The following is a 17982-nucleotide window of genomic DNA, read 5'->3' as shown; positions in this document are numbered from 1 at the left end:
GAACTCTCTCGCGATATAACAAGCCGGTGTTTTCCCAGGCAGAATATAGTTGCTCCGTCGAATTAGCGCAGCGAAGAGAGAGAGAGAGAGAGAGAGAGAGAGAGCCCGAGGCCGCAAACTGTTGCTCTACGTTCAAGGAGCAGCCGACTAATGAAGCGACGAGTTGCTCTCAGTGCTGCGCAGTATAGTATACCGCGAGGGGAGGATACGTCGGAGCTTTGCGTCTTCATACGTCTCAGAGCTGTTTTGTGTGTGTTTACGCCGTGGAGAGAGAGAGAGAGAGAGAGAGAGAGAGAGAGAGAGAGAGAGAGAGAGAGAGAGCTTTAGCGTCTACAGTTGGAGAGTTTATCAATTGATTTTGAGTTTTCGAAGTAAGATCGAAAAGAGGAATGTTAAACTCTCGTTCATTCACTCGAAATCCCAAGCAAATCCCATAAAATCCTCCTCCTCCTTCTGCAGCTCCATACCCACAGCCCTTCTTTCTTTGTCCCCGAGTTTCTCCCAGACCTCGCGCTCACTACACACAGCTCTCTCTCTCTCTCTCTCTCCAGCCTCGAGTCTAGCAGACTCGAAACCTGTGTACACGAGCGCGCACAGGGTCGCGCGCGCGTTCAATTAGAGCTGCTCGGCACACGAACGAAGCTATACATATATGCTGTACACACATATACGCGGGCTAGACGGAGTTGGGCCGCAGGGCTAAACTACTGCTGCAAGGGCGCTAGCGAGAGCGAGCGCTAAGTGCGCCGGAGAGAGATGAATACGTGTACACCCTGCGGGGATGTGCCGCGGCGTGTGCTGAGTTAATGGTGACTTTTGTAGCTGAGCGCCGAGCGCTCGTTTCGGTTAATGCTGCTGACACTTGTTTCGATGGATATATACTTTGTTGAGAGTTTTTCTCCTTGGTTTTTTATACTTTGTGTGTGTGCAGTGTTTAATTGATCGAAACGTTCGTCAATTTCGCCAGGCTGTTCTCATAAATCATGTTTTTTACTCGAACTCAGATCCAAAAGAAGAAACTATAAAGTAATATCAATCTTTGCGTGCTCCCTTCGCGTCAAAACTTGAAAAAAATCCAGATCACCCCGACAGCGCTTCGAATGTAATAAAGAAGAAATCAAGCCCCTACTATAGTATTGTACACGCCGATTCTAAAATCGCACCCCGCATTATACGCCAATCAAGTGCGCTACACCACTGCCAAATTTATAATGCGCAACGCGACGCGAGACGTGCATCATCCCCTTGCGACGCAGAACAGACGTACCCCCAGTGTATATAGAATACGTATACGCAGTTGGCGTGACGATTGTATACAGAAGTCATGGCTGTTATGATGTCGCGGGGACACGAGTGTAGGGAGTTTTTGTGCTTTCTTTTTAAAGTTACTGGCGCGAGACTGGAAGCTTAAAATTGATTCCGTTCATCGCACATGACTGTTTTGAAAAAGCCACCAACGAGTGACAGCTTCGACCCACCAAAAATATACGAAGTGCACTTACATCCCAGCCGAAATCATCTACATATCCTGTCCATATACACCAGCTCTCTCCCGTTATCCCATCCAGTCCGAAGCTGAATATCGTTGAAAAATGCAAAGCAGGTCAATATTTACCCAGCAAACACAAAAATCGATATCCTCATCCCACGGCGCATCATATCCAAAGTGTATACACTCCCGCACGCGTCGAAATTGTAAAATTCAAAACACACACACCCCCCAGCATTAGTGTATACCGTATACCTACACCTCACACCTCCGTGACTTTTGGGATCGCCGAGACAAGTGCAGTCGCACGCGTTGACCGTTTGTATACACTCTTCACGCTTATAATTCCAGGCGCATGCACTTGCTCCTCGGTTTACGCGACGCTTTACGCTCGCACGTGTCATATATGCCTGCGCGAGTGTATACATACGCGACGATGGAACGTCGCGGAGACTTGCGCTCTCACGATCGGCGCCGCGAGTAGGTATAAGTACTAATGCACGTGTCACGTGCGCGCGAGTGGAGGATGAAAAGGACGAGCGAAACGTTACTGCGGCTGAAGTGCGCGATCAAGGAAACCGCGAGGGAGAGAGAACGACTTTGCTGATGGAGTGAGCCTCTACTGCGCACGTGTGCTTTTCGGTTGTTTGAAATGCGCGCGGTGGGACACCTGTGTGCGAGTGTTTTAATTTTTTGTAAAATAACAGCTACGAAATTTACAACGAAATCCCGTGAAAAATAGCGTCGCTCCAGGGCCACTCGAGTCCGATACTCACATCAGGCTGAGAAAAAAAGGCGCCGTCGCGCGCCCGTACGAGGGGCGACAAGTGCGTGTGCGGAAAGGAAAAAAGACACATACGTGTGGGAGAGTGAGAGAGAGGCTAAGGTATTATACGAAGGAAAAGTGCGTGTACAGCGACACATCCTGACCGTGTGAACCCGTGGCGGCAAGTGGGTCCACCCGGGAAGGGAAAAAAGAGCGAAGACGTGTGCCGGAAAGTGGCTCTAAGTGAACAAAGGTGTCATTTTTTGGCTTTGCATATTCTTCCAGGACTACATACCTATGGGAATCTAAAGAGACTTTTAAGTTTCTCCTTTTTTTATCTATAAAGTAGGCAGTGGCATATAATAAACAGATCGATCACCGAATATTCCATACTACTGCACGTCGTTTTCCAACAAAATCAATCACCCCCTCAAGCGTCAACCCCCCTTATAATATCCTCTCCACACACTTATATATATTTCCAGAGCCACGGGAATCCGGCAGAAATCCGTCGGGGGCCGCAGCATATAAGTGCGCAGCGTTTAATGGCCATCGTGGCGACTTAATGTTCCAGGGGTGGAGATACGCCGCTGACACCTTGTAGTGGACTTCACGCCGTATACAGCGGAGAAAAGTGCACGAGTGGCTTTTAATGGGCTACCGCGGCGTTTGTTTTTTCCTTCCCTCTCTCCCTCGCTCTTGCTTATACAGCTTGATTGCAGTGATCGCTTGAGAGCGAGATAAGGGCTTTTCTTCGGGATTTAATGGATTTTAATGCGGCGTGTGTAAACCTGATTTTCGGACTGATGATCGAAGACAGAAATGCGATGAATTGCGTGACGTTATCTGATGACGTAACATGACGATTACTATATATAACTTCATCAGTATATTAACCAAAGTAGAACAAAAGATAGTGGAAGTGCGCGATAAATAAGTTGGCAGTCCGCAAGAATGTACAGCGAGCGAGGCGCATAAATAACTGCCATAAATAAAATAATCGTCGGGTAATCGTCCGACGTTGTATCCTATAAATGCTTTATCGCGTGTGTCTCTCTAACTTTGGCATAGCGTCGAAATTAGCGATGTGAAATCGCATCGCGTTACAATTTTAGATGTTCTACACAAAATATATTCGGAATTGTTATATTTATCTCCGAAATTTGTAAGGCGATAATTCTCTCGCTCGCTTTATAATATTATGTTGTCGTCGCCGCGCGCGGACATTGCTTTTGGCAAAACGGAAAGTGATTGCGTGTCTAACCGGTATTTGGCAATGTGCTAATGACGAACGCATAGTGTCGTCGGCGGCAAAAGTGACGAAAGAATGGAATAAATTAGTCTAAATAAAATGGCGGGAATTCCGCGTTCGTCATACGCGATTACGCGGATAAACTGGTAAATATACTTGTGCGCTTCTCGCGCGATTTAATTTGCAGTATATCCTCGGGTTTGCGAAATTGAGTTATAAAAAAGACAGTTTTACGCGGCGTCGCTGAAATATTGAAGCTTGATTAAAACGTTAATGATACACCTCGTGTACGTTATATGACGTCGGAGGATAACTGTTTCAAAATCACGAGCTCGATCGCGAAATTTTGAGGCGTCTTTTATGCGTTCGCACTAACGCCTTATCTCCGATCTTTCTTACTCCCTGGAAAGAATACCGAAAACATCCGGCTATCACCTGCTCCGAAATTTATGAACTCGATGTATTAACACCATAAAGAATTTATTCGTGAAATCAAACGCCGAGTATCATCAACAACAATACTCGTAAACCGGAAGCTCGTCGAGTGCGTTGTCTGTCTCGTCCCACCGAGCATAGAGCCGAAGAGGGCAGCTCTCGCAGTCGCGCGACACGTCGCTCGCGTCGAGGCAGGTGCACGCCGCCCTTTAATTATAGACCGGATAATAAATTTTCGTTGGGCCAACTTTTCTCTTTTAATCGCGTCCTCCAGCTCTCGCGCCTTTTTTCTCTTATCCCTCGCTGCGCGACGGCCGCTGTCGTTATTTATCGAAGCGCTCGAGAAACTGATCGTCGAATTAATCTCGAAGGCGATTAACGAGCTTTTTACCAAATTTATGTCTCTTTGAGTTTGCTTGACGAGCTGTATGGTCGTCGGCGCAGAGGTTTTCGTTCTCTTTTGTCGTGACAGACACGTTATTATTATACGCAATCTAATACTAAATTTATTATAATCAAACCTGATAATATTCCGCATCTCCTTCTTTCTCTAACACGACAAACGCAATCGGCTAAAAAGCTGTGTACCTCAGCGACGTTCTACACACGCAGGTATTGTCCGCGAGACAATAACGCGGCGACGAGAGCGGAAAGCGATACCCCCCATAAACCTTCGAAAAATAACGGGTGCCTCGGACTGTATACTCGCATTATTTACGACACGGAGAAGAGAGAAGGCGCCGAGAGGAAGCTATTTACGACACCGTCTTTTCTCGAGTTTTTGCCAGCGCGCCGCGGCGGCCCCGTTGTAAAGGGACCGCGTGGATATATATTGCAGCCAGGGAAATTAGGTATTTTATGAATTGATTACTGTTGTGTCATTAGCCGGGCGGATCTCTCGGGCCGGGAAAGTAAATAGGATATATTCTCGGCTTGATTACCGCAGAGGCTTTATTAGTCGCTATTTGCGTAATGCCCGAGGAATTCGGCGCGTTTATACAGTGTGCGTCTCGAGACTGTATCGTAAAAATCGAAGAGGAAAAAGAACGTTCACCGCCGTGTCAAACGGACTTAGAAACGAAGAGAGAAAGAAGTGCGCGCGCGAGAAGGTGCGGAATTAGTCCATCTGCGCGCGCGAGGAGCAGCTACGCCGGGCGAATACGAAAATTCGTATGCGCGCCTAATAATCGGCGCGCGTTCCCACACCATGTCCTCCGTGGGAAACTCATACGTGAGTCACGCGCCCGCGACGAAGGAGAGAGGAGCTGGCGCGTCCGTTAAATACCGATCGCTCGGTTCGATTTGATTCGCGCCTTCGATTTGGGAGAGCTTGGAATTCGGCAAGTTTTTTTTTAGAGGAAGTCGTGGATAGAAGACGTTTTGGAAATGATAATAGAACGATCGGGTGCGCGGAAGATTGATGTCGTACAGGCTCCAATCTCCTATTTACTCATAACAGTGCCGCGTGAAAAGAGGCTCGATTTGTCCCTCCTAAACTCTCGACAATAAAATGACGAAACAATTACTCGCGCGACAGTACAAGCGCCTTTTCTCTCTCCGTAGACTTTTTCGTTCGCCTCTCCTTTCCTTCGGCCCATTGTACATCTACAGACACACACACACACGCGCGCGCGCGCACCGCGACGACGATCGAGAGACTGTATCATGAGCTCAACAAAGAGCCATATAATCCCGATGAACAGCTCAGATAAAGTCGCCGTGGCGCTGGCGCGCGCCTATCAAGTCTGATTAATCGCGCTTCAAACGAACGATGACGAACGACACGTCGACATCGAAGCTCGACTGTATGGCGTGTATTATACACACTCGCGCAACTCTCTCTCGCAGCGTGTGTCTTAGACGCCCACGTGTGCTCGCGCACGCACGCTGTGCACTTTCCGCGCCCATATAGTCGCTTATATGCTATATTTTGCCTTCATATAGGTATTGTTGTGTATATTGAGAAGCTGAGAGATTCGGCGTTGACGTTGCGAAAGTTTTTTTTTCTTACAGTTTTGTAACTGCTTTTCGATTTTCTCGGATGCGTGATGTTTGTGATTAATGAGTGTGACTATCGATTTGCTGTTGGCTGATGAGTTCGAGTGATTTTCTTCGGATTAAAAGCGACGAGTGATTTCGAAATTTCTTAATTGAATCAAGCTCGTATGCAAACCATAAATCGCCGTGACAGTATACAAAGCATAAGCCAAGAAAACGCGGCCGAATCTTCGCAAAATTGCTCGCGCAGGTGTTGCCACACACCACCTTCTTCTCCGTTATATCCCAGTCGTATACTCTCTCGCAGCTATATATTCAAATTAACGCCTCTTCGTATTATTTAACGAAATGAGAGAAAAAATTAATGTCGGTAGCCGTGTACGTATTATACATACGCAAGGGAAATTTATATCGGTTCGCCGCCGCTGCAGGCGCGACGCGAATTTCGCGGACACGTGTACGCTAATTGCGGCTCCGGGCGACGATTGTTCGGCGGCGGGAAGTGTTTTTGAACGCGCGGGTGTATATTAGAGCAGACGCTTTTAATGGATTTTCGGGGGGACGACGTCGTGTATAGAGCTTCGATACGGTTTATTAAATTAATGCGGCGATGGAAAGGTCTCTCTCTCTCTCTCTCTCTTTTTTTTTTCGTCGATTTTGTATCACTCGATTTCCTCCGAAGAATAAATAAAAAACGCGACGAAAGAGAACTACCCGCGTCATCATTACACGCTCTCTCCTCTCGGCGCTCACACGAGTCCGTCCAAAACACAGCGAGCGCGCGCACGTGAGAAGGAAGAAGCCGTCCGTCCCGCAGGCCGCGAAGCCGGCAATTATGCGGAGAAGAGCGGAATTTGTAAAAGGCGCGCTCGCCGCCGCCGCCGCGAAAGGGTGACGAAAATAACGTCGTCGCGGGTACTTTGCATATTCCCGCTTGCTCAGCCGGGCCACGTTGCTCCTTCGTGCGTCGCTCGCATAAGAAACACCCGCATCCCCCTTTCGGAGAGGGGGCGAATTAATAAGGATGCGAGCAGTTGGAATCGATGTGTGCTGACAGTCGTTGGACTTTTTTTTTGCTTCTTTCTTTTTTGCGTGTTCTGGAGTATCGAATTTGTTTTTGGCGGGATGTAAGGATGTAATTCTTCTGTGAGAGTGTTGTAAGGAGGAGGATTGTAAGGGTTCGGGTTATTACGCCGAAGTTTGCACTTTACGAAATTGTACGCACTTTCCAAGATGTAATGCTGCTATGAGTATAATTAAACCACATCGAAATTACTTCTGAATTCAATTTTGGGTCGGGATTCGGCGGAGAAATTTCATTGAAAACATACACTGCTGGTGCAGTATTACGAGCTTCGTTTGATCGGATGGAAAAATTAAATTTGCCCCACGCCCTGCGATTATCCCATTTATAACGGTATTCCTTTTATACGGATATTAATACACGCTTACACTTATAAAACGCGTAGCATGTTTGCATACTTTTTTAAATCAAAATCATTTCCAGCGAAACGTACACACAATGGGATGATTCCAAAAATACGCGCGCGGCGAAATCATGAAACGCACCTGCTGATTTAACTTATTAACGCCGCCGGTACACGGCTCCTTATTACGAGTCGCGCGCACTGCGGTCGTTCTATTGTATACAAAGCGAAGGCTTTGTCGCAAAATTTATATACGCGAAATTAAAAATGAATACACCCGAGAGCGAAACACGTCCCAGAGAGTGTATCACACACTATACGCAGTGAAAAACGCCGAGTGTAATGTGGGAACCAGTGTAATTCCGGCGCAACATCGTCGGCCAATTTTTTTTCATTCTCTCTTTCTCTCTCTATAATACCAATATTCCTCCTCTCATTTTATCACATGCGCCGAGAAGAGACGCTCTTTCCCAGCTTCTAAACCCGAGCCCCCGTTAAATCAGCTTGTAAAAACTGATGGCAGGAAATTGAAATTGAAGCGTCGTTATACAGTATATAAGTGAGTATATTTTAAGGAGCCGCGCTTTTTATCAATTTCGCAACTCGAATATACCCAATACATTCGCTCTAAAATTTCTCCTATTCGCCGGCCAACCAAAACAAACGCAAAAATATAGAGAAGAACAAAACATATCGTAAAAAAGGTGCAGCAGCAACGCACGCGTCCCTATCTCAAAAGAGCGCGTGTGTATATCTCGCATCGTTTCGGCGTTCGAGGCCTAAATGCCTATAATTTCCGGATGATGATTACAGGCTGATGGCTGCTGCGCGCGTTCGCGTGCCCGCTGCGCGCAGCGCCAAAAAGAAAGAGGAGAAGCGCGTATAAGGCCTCGTTACGCGAGGTCTCGCTCGCAAAATCGAGCCGGAATTACGGAAGACTCTCGCGGCGGCGTAATTTCGCGCAAGGAGCGAGTTGAAGAGGTAAGAGCGTTTTGCGCGGGGGTTATATTATGATTGGCTTTTCGGGGGAAACAATCGCTCTCCTCGGGACGATGACTCCCGAGAGAGTTTGCGCTGGTTTTTTAGGGGGGACTTCCGGATGGCCTGCGGATTGATTATTTTCTCACGATCTTTGGCTTTTATTATTTATAGAATAAGTTTCGCACTTTTTATGGCGAAGCGTAGCCGTAAAAATTACACTTCTCGACTCTCTAGAAGGAGAGCCTCGAAGGCGAGAGCTGACCCCGGTATAATGACATCTAAATCCCTGCAGCCGCGCGGAGATCGCCCTCGACGATTAGCCCTTATTGCCGGTTTGCCTCGCGCAGTGCAAACAAACAATCGGACCCGGAGCAGCTATAATACCCCCGATCTCTTTTTCTCTCTCTCTCTCTCTCTCTCTCTCTCTCTCTCTCTCTCTCTCTCTCTCGTTCTTCCTCTCGCCTTGTTATTACGCTTCTTTATTTCGACAGCTGCTCTCCTTTCTAAAAGCCGAGAATTATCGCGTGTCTCTCTGCACTTTTCTTATACGTTCGGTTCTGGTTTTTTTGGCGGATAATGACACGCGGGTGGCGGATTGCGGGGTTGGATATACACCGAGGTGATCGTTTAATGAGGAAAGGTGCAGGTTGATACGATTGAATAATCGTTAATTTTTAGAATCGGTTACGAGTCTACGAGGAATAACTTTGCTCCGATGTGTGTTGTATTATTGAGGGAAGGACACGGCTTTATACTTTTGAATAATCAGTCGGATAAAAACAATAGACTGTGCGCGGATTGATTTTCCATGTATCGATGGAGATTCGCTGTAGCTTCAATTATACCCGAGCTTTGAATAAGTCTCTCGCGCGTCCGCGGCACTTCGGTTTTTTGCTGATTAGAAAGATGGGGTCAGACTTGATATCGGTAATACTGCACGTCCCGCATTATCGACTATTTACGCAAATTGCCGACTACAAGCTTTCGCATCAATCTCATTTCACGGCAAAAAAAGTTTCGACGTTCTATTATTGAAACGACATCGAATCCATCTCAGCCCAAGCGCGAGACGTTCATATGAATGAGAGAACCAACCTCGTGATGATGGCTGTGCGGCAGCATGAGAAAATCAGGTACAGGAGGCGGCGGCTGGGGATGGTGTTGTTGCTGATCTGTGGCTCCCGGTACGTCCTGCAACAGTCCCACGTGCTCGGCCCAGCAGTCCTCGGACATGTCCATGACTTGTGTGGTTAATTTTTCGAAATCGGTACGCTGCGACGATCGACGAGTTCTCTCACAAACTGTCACTCTGTCTCGCGGGTTGAGAAAACGACGCTGTCATCAAGTTTTCAAGATCCGGTACCAAAAATCGGCGCACACTTCCGTCACTATCTACTCGCTAGTTCCCGTGTCCATCGGAGGGCTGCGATCGCACTTTGTCACTGGATTATACAACGAAATGAACACAGCACATTAGAGTATAGCCTGCAAAAGTGTCTCGACTGTTCACCAAAGGCAGGATGATCGAAGCTCCGCGGAAAATTGGCGAGTCCAGCTGGTCGACCGATCGCTTATCCCGACCGATCTCTCTGTCTCGAGGGCTCGGTTCAACCCTCCAGTCGCACTCTCCCTCCTTTTTTCCTCTGGCTCTCTCACTCACTCCCCTCCGAAGGTACAGCTATATCCGTCACTATCGGGGATAACGTCTGTCGGAGCTCTCGATATACTCGCGCCGTCGGAGTACTGCAGACTACGCCGACGAGAGTAGAGAGACAGACGGCCCGTCGGTGATGGTCAGTCGGCGTGGAATGAAGTTCGGCCGGCGGGGTTAGGCTAGGTGGCTATATCTCGCTCGCTCTCTCGAAGCACATACGCGCGATAGAGAGAGAGAGAGAGAGAGAGAGAGAGAGAGAGAGAGAGAGAGAGCGACGAGCGTACGAGGCTTCCTATCGTCGACGAGCCGCGGAGTTGTGCAGCATCGCTAGAGCGAGGGAGAGAGAGAAAGAGAGGGACGTGCAGTGAGTGTGCACATGCGTGCACGCGTGTGGGTGCGCGAGTGAGCGAGTGGCGTAGGAAGGGAGGCGCGAGAGGGAGAGAAGAGGATTCGCTTTGCTGCCTCGGAGCGAGAGAGACGGAGAGAGCGTTGTGGAAGTGGTGGGGCTCGCCGAGGCTGCCCTAGTCGCAGCCGGCTGGAGGTGGCGCCAATACCTGCCCTCTTTCCCTCCCTGCTCTCTGCCTGTGTAAGTGTGTTGAAGCGAGCGAACGAGCGAGAGAGAGAGAGAGAGAGAGAGAGAGAGAGAGAGAGAGAGAGAGATGGATGGTACTGCTGGGTTACAGCGAGAAGCAGAGTGTGCGCGCTTGGAGATCGCGTACGAGCTCCGATGGTATATCGGAGCGAAATAGAGAATGAATGGAAGAAGAGGAGGAAGGAGTGAATGAGAGGAAGAATTTCGTGCTGGCTAAGAGTGAGAAAGGGGCTTTTTCGTTTCGAGCTTCGAGTACTGGTGCCAATTTTTGTTTTCTGTGCTGGTTCTGTGCGCGATAACGACCAGACCCGCATGGCTTTTCTACGTCGACAGATGTTTCAATTTGTATCCAGTACGCAGTTTGGTTGCCGAACGAGAGCGACAAATTTGGAATCATTTCTAGCAAAATTTGCCCAAATTAAAAAAAAAACAAAAATTTCTCTAACTCCATCCTCGATCCAGCAGAAAAGACGCGGCATAAACAACGGCAGCAGTTCTCGTGCGACTCTCTCGTTTCCGCGCTAGACTCGATCTCTCGACTCTGCACTGCAGTGCACAGTCCTCCCTCAGTCCGACTTTATTCCCCTCTCACCTTCGTCTTTGCGTCGTCGTCGCATCTTTTCTCCTCTTCTTTCTCTTCGCACACAGTCGCTCCCTTGCGAATAAGTCCCGGCGATCAGCGCACAGCGATACCGATCGATCGTCCAATAAATCGAACGGGACAAACTGCGCGCTGCAGCCCGACTAATTGCTCGAGCTGTAGATCCTCGAGAAAATAAGAAAAATCGCACGCTCGCCGTTTCGCAAATCCTTTTTAATGGATTTGAGCTGTTCCCAAGCGTCGTATCCCGATGCCTGATCTCGAGAGAAGTGTGTTTATAAGACGCGCGAGAAGGTGTGTATAGCAGGGAGAGATCGGCAGTGCGACGGACGTGCGGAAAACACTGCTGACGTGAGAAAAATTTGTTTAAATCGTTTTTTACAGTGATGGGAGGAATCATTATTTGTGGTTCGTCGATTTCTTTATAATTCAATCAATTATCGATTCGCTCTACGGCATATTAGACTCTATATTATGGTGTCTATTTCCGTTGACACGTATGGATTATTTGTACTCGAAGTCTGATCAACTTGCTAGACGCCAATTACAATTACGGCCTCTAGATTATAGAGCAAGCGGCCGCTGCATGTTCGTTAAAAATTTCAGAGACTCGATCGATTGATCGCCTATATATCCAATAATTTCATGCGACGAATGGGATTTAAAATTTTCTCTTTCCAACCAACAGCACCAACTCACTCGCGCAAAATCTGCCTCTTCCCATCGATGCAACAAGCTCCTTACAACCTTAGCACAATATTTGCGCTTCCTCCTTACGTCCTCTTTCTCCAACATTTACCTTCCTCTTCCCGAACAAGTCACCTCAACGATCGGCTTACACACATCATCCCGCATGAAAAGAAGCCAGCCTCGAGACTTTGCGCCGATACCTATCGGCACTTTGGATCTACGTATACATACGCGCATACCCGCACAGGTGCAGCTGGCATCACGTGCGCGCGTTGCCGCACGTGCGAGAAAATTTTTGTGAGTCGTTTTTTTTCTTCTTCTCCTTCTCCCCGTCGACGGCGACGACGACGCTAATGAGGCGGCTTTATTCGGAGATGGTGGCGGTAATGACGGATGTGTATAGCTCTCCTCGCAGCTTTTACGAGCGTTTTGATGATTACGCCGTAAACGTCCCGGGCTCTGACAGTTTTTACGAAGAGATAATTACTTGCTTATTTCAGCGGATTAAGCTGAAGGAGGGAGCCGGCTCTTTGACGCCCAATTAAAAATTCATTGCTGGATTGCGCGCTGTAAAATTAAACCATAACGTATACCGTTATATTATGATGCAGTTTCCTCGATTTGTAGCCACTTCATTCTACACCCCCGAATTAAAAAAAAAATAAAAGTAAAACCCCCGTATAACTCGAGCAATACACCGACTAAATTCAACATCGATCCCTGCGTAAAAATAACACGCCGCGCGCACCCTCTCGCGATAATCACGAATTTATAGCGCGTTAGCTCTCTAACAGTTTAAAAGCGATCTCGACACGTCGCTCGAAAAGTCGTCAACGCCTAATTACTCAATTAAAAGCAACGACGCTACTGCGCAGCACAACCCTCGACATACTATAATATATATGCAGCTCTCCTGATGCACCACAGAGAGAGAGAGAGAGAGAGAGAGAGAGAGAGAGAGAGAGAGGGAGAGAAAGAGAGAGAGAGTATCCGTCCTATTCAATTTCTGGCGCGCGCACACGCGCACTCGGAGCCGCTTCACTGTCAATTACTCGCGAAAGCTGCGGTATTATATGCCAAGCTCTTCGGAGTGGGCAGCTTCTCTGAGTCGCCGCTCGTTTTCAGGGTCTGTGTGTGCGAGGCAATATATAGAGAAAGAGAGATGCGGTGATATGTAATGCTTGTCCGCAGAGTCTGTGAGCACTTACTGCGCGGCTATTCGTCGATCGAGGGAGGAGGTGTATGACGAGCGCTGTGCATAGTTGGAGGACGGCTTCAAAGTTACCGACGGAACGGTCGTGCGCCGCGGCTTGTGGGAAAGCTAAATAACGCGGAGCATCGCGACGAGGTTTAGATGACTTTTTGTCAGCGTTGGTACGTAAAGTAATTAATTTTTAGAATTTTTTGAACGTCGGGAAAAAATATGACAATGATAAGGATACATCTCTGTGCGAGATACCTGCTTCGGTCAAAAATTCCCTCCGATAACCATTCATAATCTCACCGCGAATCGAACGCTAAAGAGCGAAAGCACTGCACACAGCGCCGCTGCACTGTATTTACCATCGATCTTCTCCGATCACGATCGGACAGCCCTTTGATTTCCAGCGCAGCACACACACAGACACGTACCACACATATGTTTATACATTAGGACTTCCATAAAGAAAAAGGAAGACACACACACAAACTCGGTGCCCTCTCCCGGGGTCAGAGCATAAGCTGCACAGGCGGCTGAGGGACAAAGGAGAATCTTCGCTACTTCGCCGCGCTCGCGCATCTCGATACGTATCGTCTTCCTCTCTTTGCGGCCGTGTATTTACGGTCTGCGTTTGCATATGAGCGTATGTAAGTGGTGGTATGACCGAGAGAGCGGGATCACTTATTGTAGGTATAGAGGTATGCGCACGCGAGGAGAAGCCTCTGATCTGTGCCGAGAGCTATGAGAACCCCCGCGTGGTTTCTCCGTTTTTTGCTTTATTTTTCTCCTATATGAATCGCTGGGCTATATCACCGATGCGATTGTTGTGGATGTATAGGCTTGGCGATCTCTCGTTGCTGAATAATAGAGGATTTCAGGTTGGACGAGCTTTCGAGGCGCATAGGATGCGCTTTGTTGGGTGTCGATTTAAGAAATAATTGATTGGGACGAGATAATAATACAAAATTCTTATATGATTCAGAGAAATATAATGACTTTTTATATTAAACTATCTGTGAATTTTGCGAGATACAATTATGACAGTGAAGCTAGCCGCACCACAAGTAGCCGCAAGCAGGGGCGAAACGGTAGTGGCGCCTTCGGGGCACCGAAAATATTTTAATTTCTCTAATAACCATATTCAACCGAAATGAATGACATGCACGTGTAAAAGAACACGCAAGAAGAAGTGTAGGACTTCTTTTCACACTACTCACTCTTATTATTCATTGTATAAGTAAACATTTAGGTTGCCAATTGTGGTCGTGCTAGCTGGGGTGTATCAGTTGTCATTCGGCTCAGTACAGTTCGGCTAAGCTAAAAATTGGTAGAGAGGTTCCCTGTTGCCTAAGGAAGAGTGATGGAGTAGTTCTGACCCGGCACACCCCTTATTTATTAATTTATTGATTGAATAAACGTTTAAGTTGCAAACTTGGAACTCCCTGCAGACTTCTGGCTGCCATTTGGCCCGGTATCGTCCGGTTGACCTAAAAAACTTATAAAAATATTTTCCGTTACTTACGGAAGAAAGTGTTTAAGAATTGCTTGACGCGGCACACTTTTAATTTATTTATTGAATAAATAATTTAGTACTATAAAAAATTTGGCGCAAGTTCACTCGGAGACCTCTTTGGTTTACAAAAATCTGAAATTTGTCATGAGAAGGTTCCGGAAGTCTGTGTCAAGCCGGAATTTTGCAAGTTGATTGTTTATTTAAATAAATAAGGGGTGTGCCGGGTCCGGACTACTTCAACACTCTTTCTAAGCTAGCAGAGAACCTCTCTACCAATTTTTAGCTCAACCGGACTGTACCGAGCCGAATGGCAGCCGGAAGTCTGCAGGGAGTTCGAATTTTGCAACTTAAATGTTTATTTAATTAATAAATAAGTGGTGTGCCGGATCGGGACCACTTCTACACTCTTTCTTAGCTAACAGAGAACCTCTCTACACACCCCAGCACGCCCAGATACAATTGTCCCATAACAAAGGCAGTTGCGACATGAGCGACCCAAGCAGCAGGCCAGACAAGGCAATTTTGGCTATGAAATTGGCACACCTCTATATATGCATCCCGCACGCAGATTCTGATGGAGGTTATACTAAAGTGCCTTTGCGCCACCTACCGTCACTAGCCAGTAACTACTCTGGAGAGTTGAAGTAGTGGGGGGAGAGGCCAGTCCAAAAGTGTTTTCTTTCACGGCTATACTATACTTCTCGGCTTGATTACACTATACACAGCTGATTGCAGGGTAGCGGGTTTTTTTTTCCATAAATATAATAACACACGCTTGCGCGTACGTTCTCCCTCTTTCGGGACTCATCAGCAGCCTATTAAAAATACGCCTATGCATTATACTCTTGAAAAAAAGGAAGTCGTGGAATAATGTAAAAATATTCATGCTCGCGCGCAATGATGGAAAAATCGCGCAATCCCGATCATTATAATGTATACGTGTGCCCCTTCAGCGTTTCATTAGAATATCGCCGATAAAAGGAGTTTAATTACAAAGCGGCACACTGCGCGCTTCTTCCTGCGCGCATCAGCGCACCTCGCTATACCACCTATGCAATATATAAATATATGCGCAATTCTCTCGTCGTCGGCATTTTTCGCGTGCAGCTATGCTCTCTCTCTCTCTCTCTCTCTCTCTCTCTCTCTCTCTCTCTCTCTCTCTCTCTCTCTCTCTCTCTCTCTCTCTCTCTCTCTCTGCGTATATTGTGAGCTGAAAATCTTTATCGCGCTGTAATTCGCTTTATTAGGGCCGGACTCGATGTGTTTCTCGATATCGTTCGTGCGTTGTAATTTTTGCTCATTGCGCTGTGCTATCTTCATTCGTGTTCTTTTACTTAATGTTGCGCTCCAGGTGTATAGTTTTGTTGTATTTGAACGATACGCATCGTGGAAATTTTAAAATCAGTTTAATTTTATGTTTCAATTTCAACTTTTCGTAATATTTATTTCCTCTAAAAGTAAGAAATAAGCGTAGCTTACATTATGCAAATAAGCATTCCTTATCGTTCTACTGTCAAATCTCATATAAAATAATAACGTGAAAAATGCAAAATGTCATTTTAAATACGCCCGCGCAGCTATATCGAGCATCTATAATCGCCAGCTTTAAACACGACGCAGCCTAACAACGATACTAAAACCCTACTTAAGATTAAAAAAACGCACGATCGCCAAGCCGCTTTAACCCTCATTTTTTCCGCCCTCACCTTCTTCGCACACCATGAAAATACGCCCGAAGAATTTCTCGGTACAACTTTGTCGCGCGCGCAGAAAAGCATCGAGAATATATACAGTATATAATACAAACAGCACGCGAGGAGAGCCGAGGAAAATATCGCCCCTCATAAATAACATCGAAATTTATCGCGGCAGCGAGGTAATTACGCGTCGAATAAATATAGAGTGCGGTTCAGTTTGCGCCCGTGTCCCCTGCGTGCATAAACGAGAAGCCGCCGCCGCTGCTGTTGCAGCTATATAACAGAGGGAGGAGAGAGAGAGAGAGAGAGAGAGAGAGAGAGAGAGAGAGAGAAAGAGATGGAAATACAGCGGAGAGAGAGAAAGAGCGAATGTGTGCATGTCGTTAATTTGCGCGAATATACATACGCGTGACAGTATGCGGGAACTCCTTTGACGCGCTTGCTGTGTGCGGCGCCACTCTTTTTATTACGTTGTTTCAAATATCAATTTTCGCGCGAAATTACGCGAGCGCTTGGCTTTTTCTTATACGGTGTGTGGAAGCTCTCCTCTCGACTGTATTAAGCGGGACAATTACAATAATAGTGGTTAATGACGGGGTTATCGAAGGTTATGGAGAAAACTCCAAGGATGTATCTTTAGGATTTTTAGCAGTTATAGCATAAGCGGTTCAAGTCAGTAAGTAATCCCATATCAGCAAGGCAATTTTGGCACAGGTATAACACCTAACAAAATCTTCACGAGCGAATATCCGCCAATTCTATAAAGCACGACTATTTTGACATGAGAGAGACCGCGACCAGCCAATTGTGTGTAATCGCGTGCCAAGTGTATGTCCGCATCAGAGGACGAGAACGCGACGACGAAGGTTATGTACTTAATTAACGTTCTTCGCTGCGCTGCTGCGATTTCCTGGCCGAGCGTTGCGTGGGCCTCTCGCGAGTCGAAATGCCGAGCGCGCTAATTATTTCGGAAATTCGTTAATGGCACTTTGCTGCGACAAGTGGCCGATCGCAAGAGACTGAGAGAATATCAAGCTATGCGCAGGCTGGCAGATGAGCTTTGTGGTAGTATGTATAGTTATAAGAGATGAGGGCTGCAACGAGAGCTGAGAGCTCGAGGAATTATAAACACTAGGAGGAGTTATATACGGGTACTCTGTGTGATGTTGGGATGATAAATATTGCAATGAATGAATTATTTTTGTTGGGTATATGGAGATTTGCATAATAATTTATTGTACTGATGTAGTCGCTATTTTTAACAGAGTTATGCAAAAAAATATATGCAAACGATGAGTCTTGCCTTTGTAAGAAATTTCGAGAAAAAAAAATTGAAATCATTCAATTATGAATGAAATAAGTACGTGTTCATACGTTACTTGCCTGTCAGTTCGATGCACACCATAATATCTTCAAAAGCTGCAATCCATAATAATAGATACTTACCATTTCACCGGTGTATAGAACTTCAAAAACCATCGCGACTCCCCGCAGAATTCCGAAGAGTCGATAAAGTAGCTCATAACATACCGGCACCGCGCCAAGCCCGCGCGATCCTGCGCATACGTGTATACCTATACCCATAACACTGCGAGTATACCTATAGATATCCCCACAGCTCTCGAGCTCACACACATCCTATAGCTATCACAATATCGCGCTCAGCTGAGCGAGAGCTGCTCCTCT

General features: G+C 46.8%; 1 protein-coding gene across 1 annotated transcript in view; it reads right to left on the bottom strand.

The window, feature by feature from the left end:
* Positions 1-10227, bottom strand: part of LOC100121348 (homeobox protein caupolican) — a 64571-nt gene extending 54344 nt beyond the window's left edge. The window contains exon 1 of the mRNA XM_031926307.2: positions 9444-10227. Coding sequence (XP_031782167.1) covers positions 9444-9587 — 144 coding nt within the window. The 5' untranslated portion in view covers positions 9588-10227. The remainder of the gene's footprint in view (positions 1-9443) is intronic.
* Between the last annotated feature and the right edge of the window lie 7755 nt (positions 10228-17982).

This window comes from Nasonia vitripennis, chromosome 1, assembly GCF_009193385.2.
Source record: "Nasonia vitripennis strain AsymCx chromosome 1, Nvit_psr_1.1, whole genome shotgun sequence".
Taxonomy (NCBI): Eukaryota; Metazoa; Arthropoda; class Insecta; order Hymenoptera; family Pteromalidae; genus Nasonia; species Nasonia vitripennis.
This window is presented reverse-complemented; position numbering and strand designations above follow the sequence as displayed.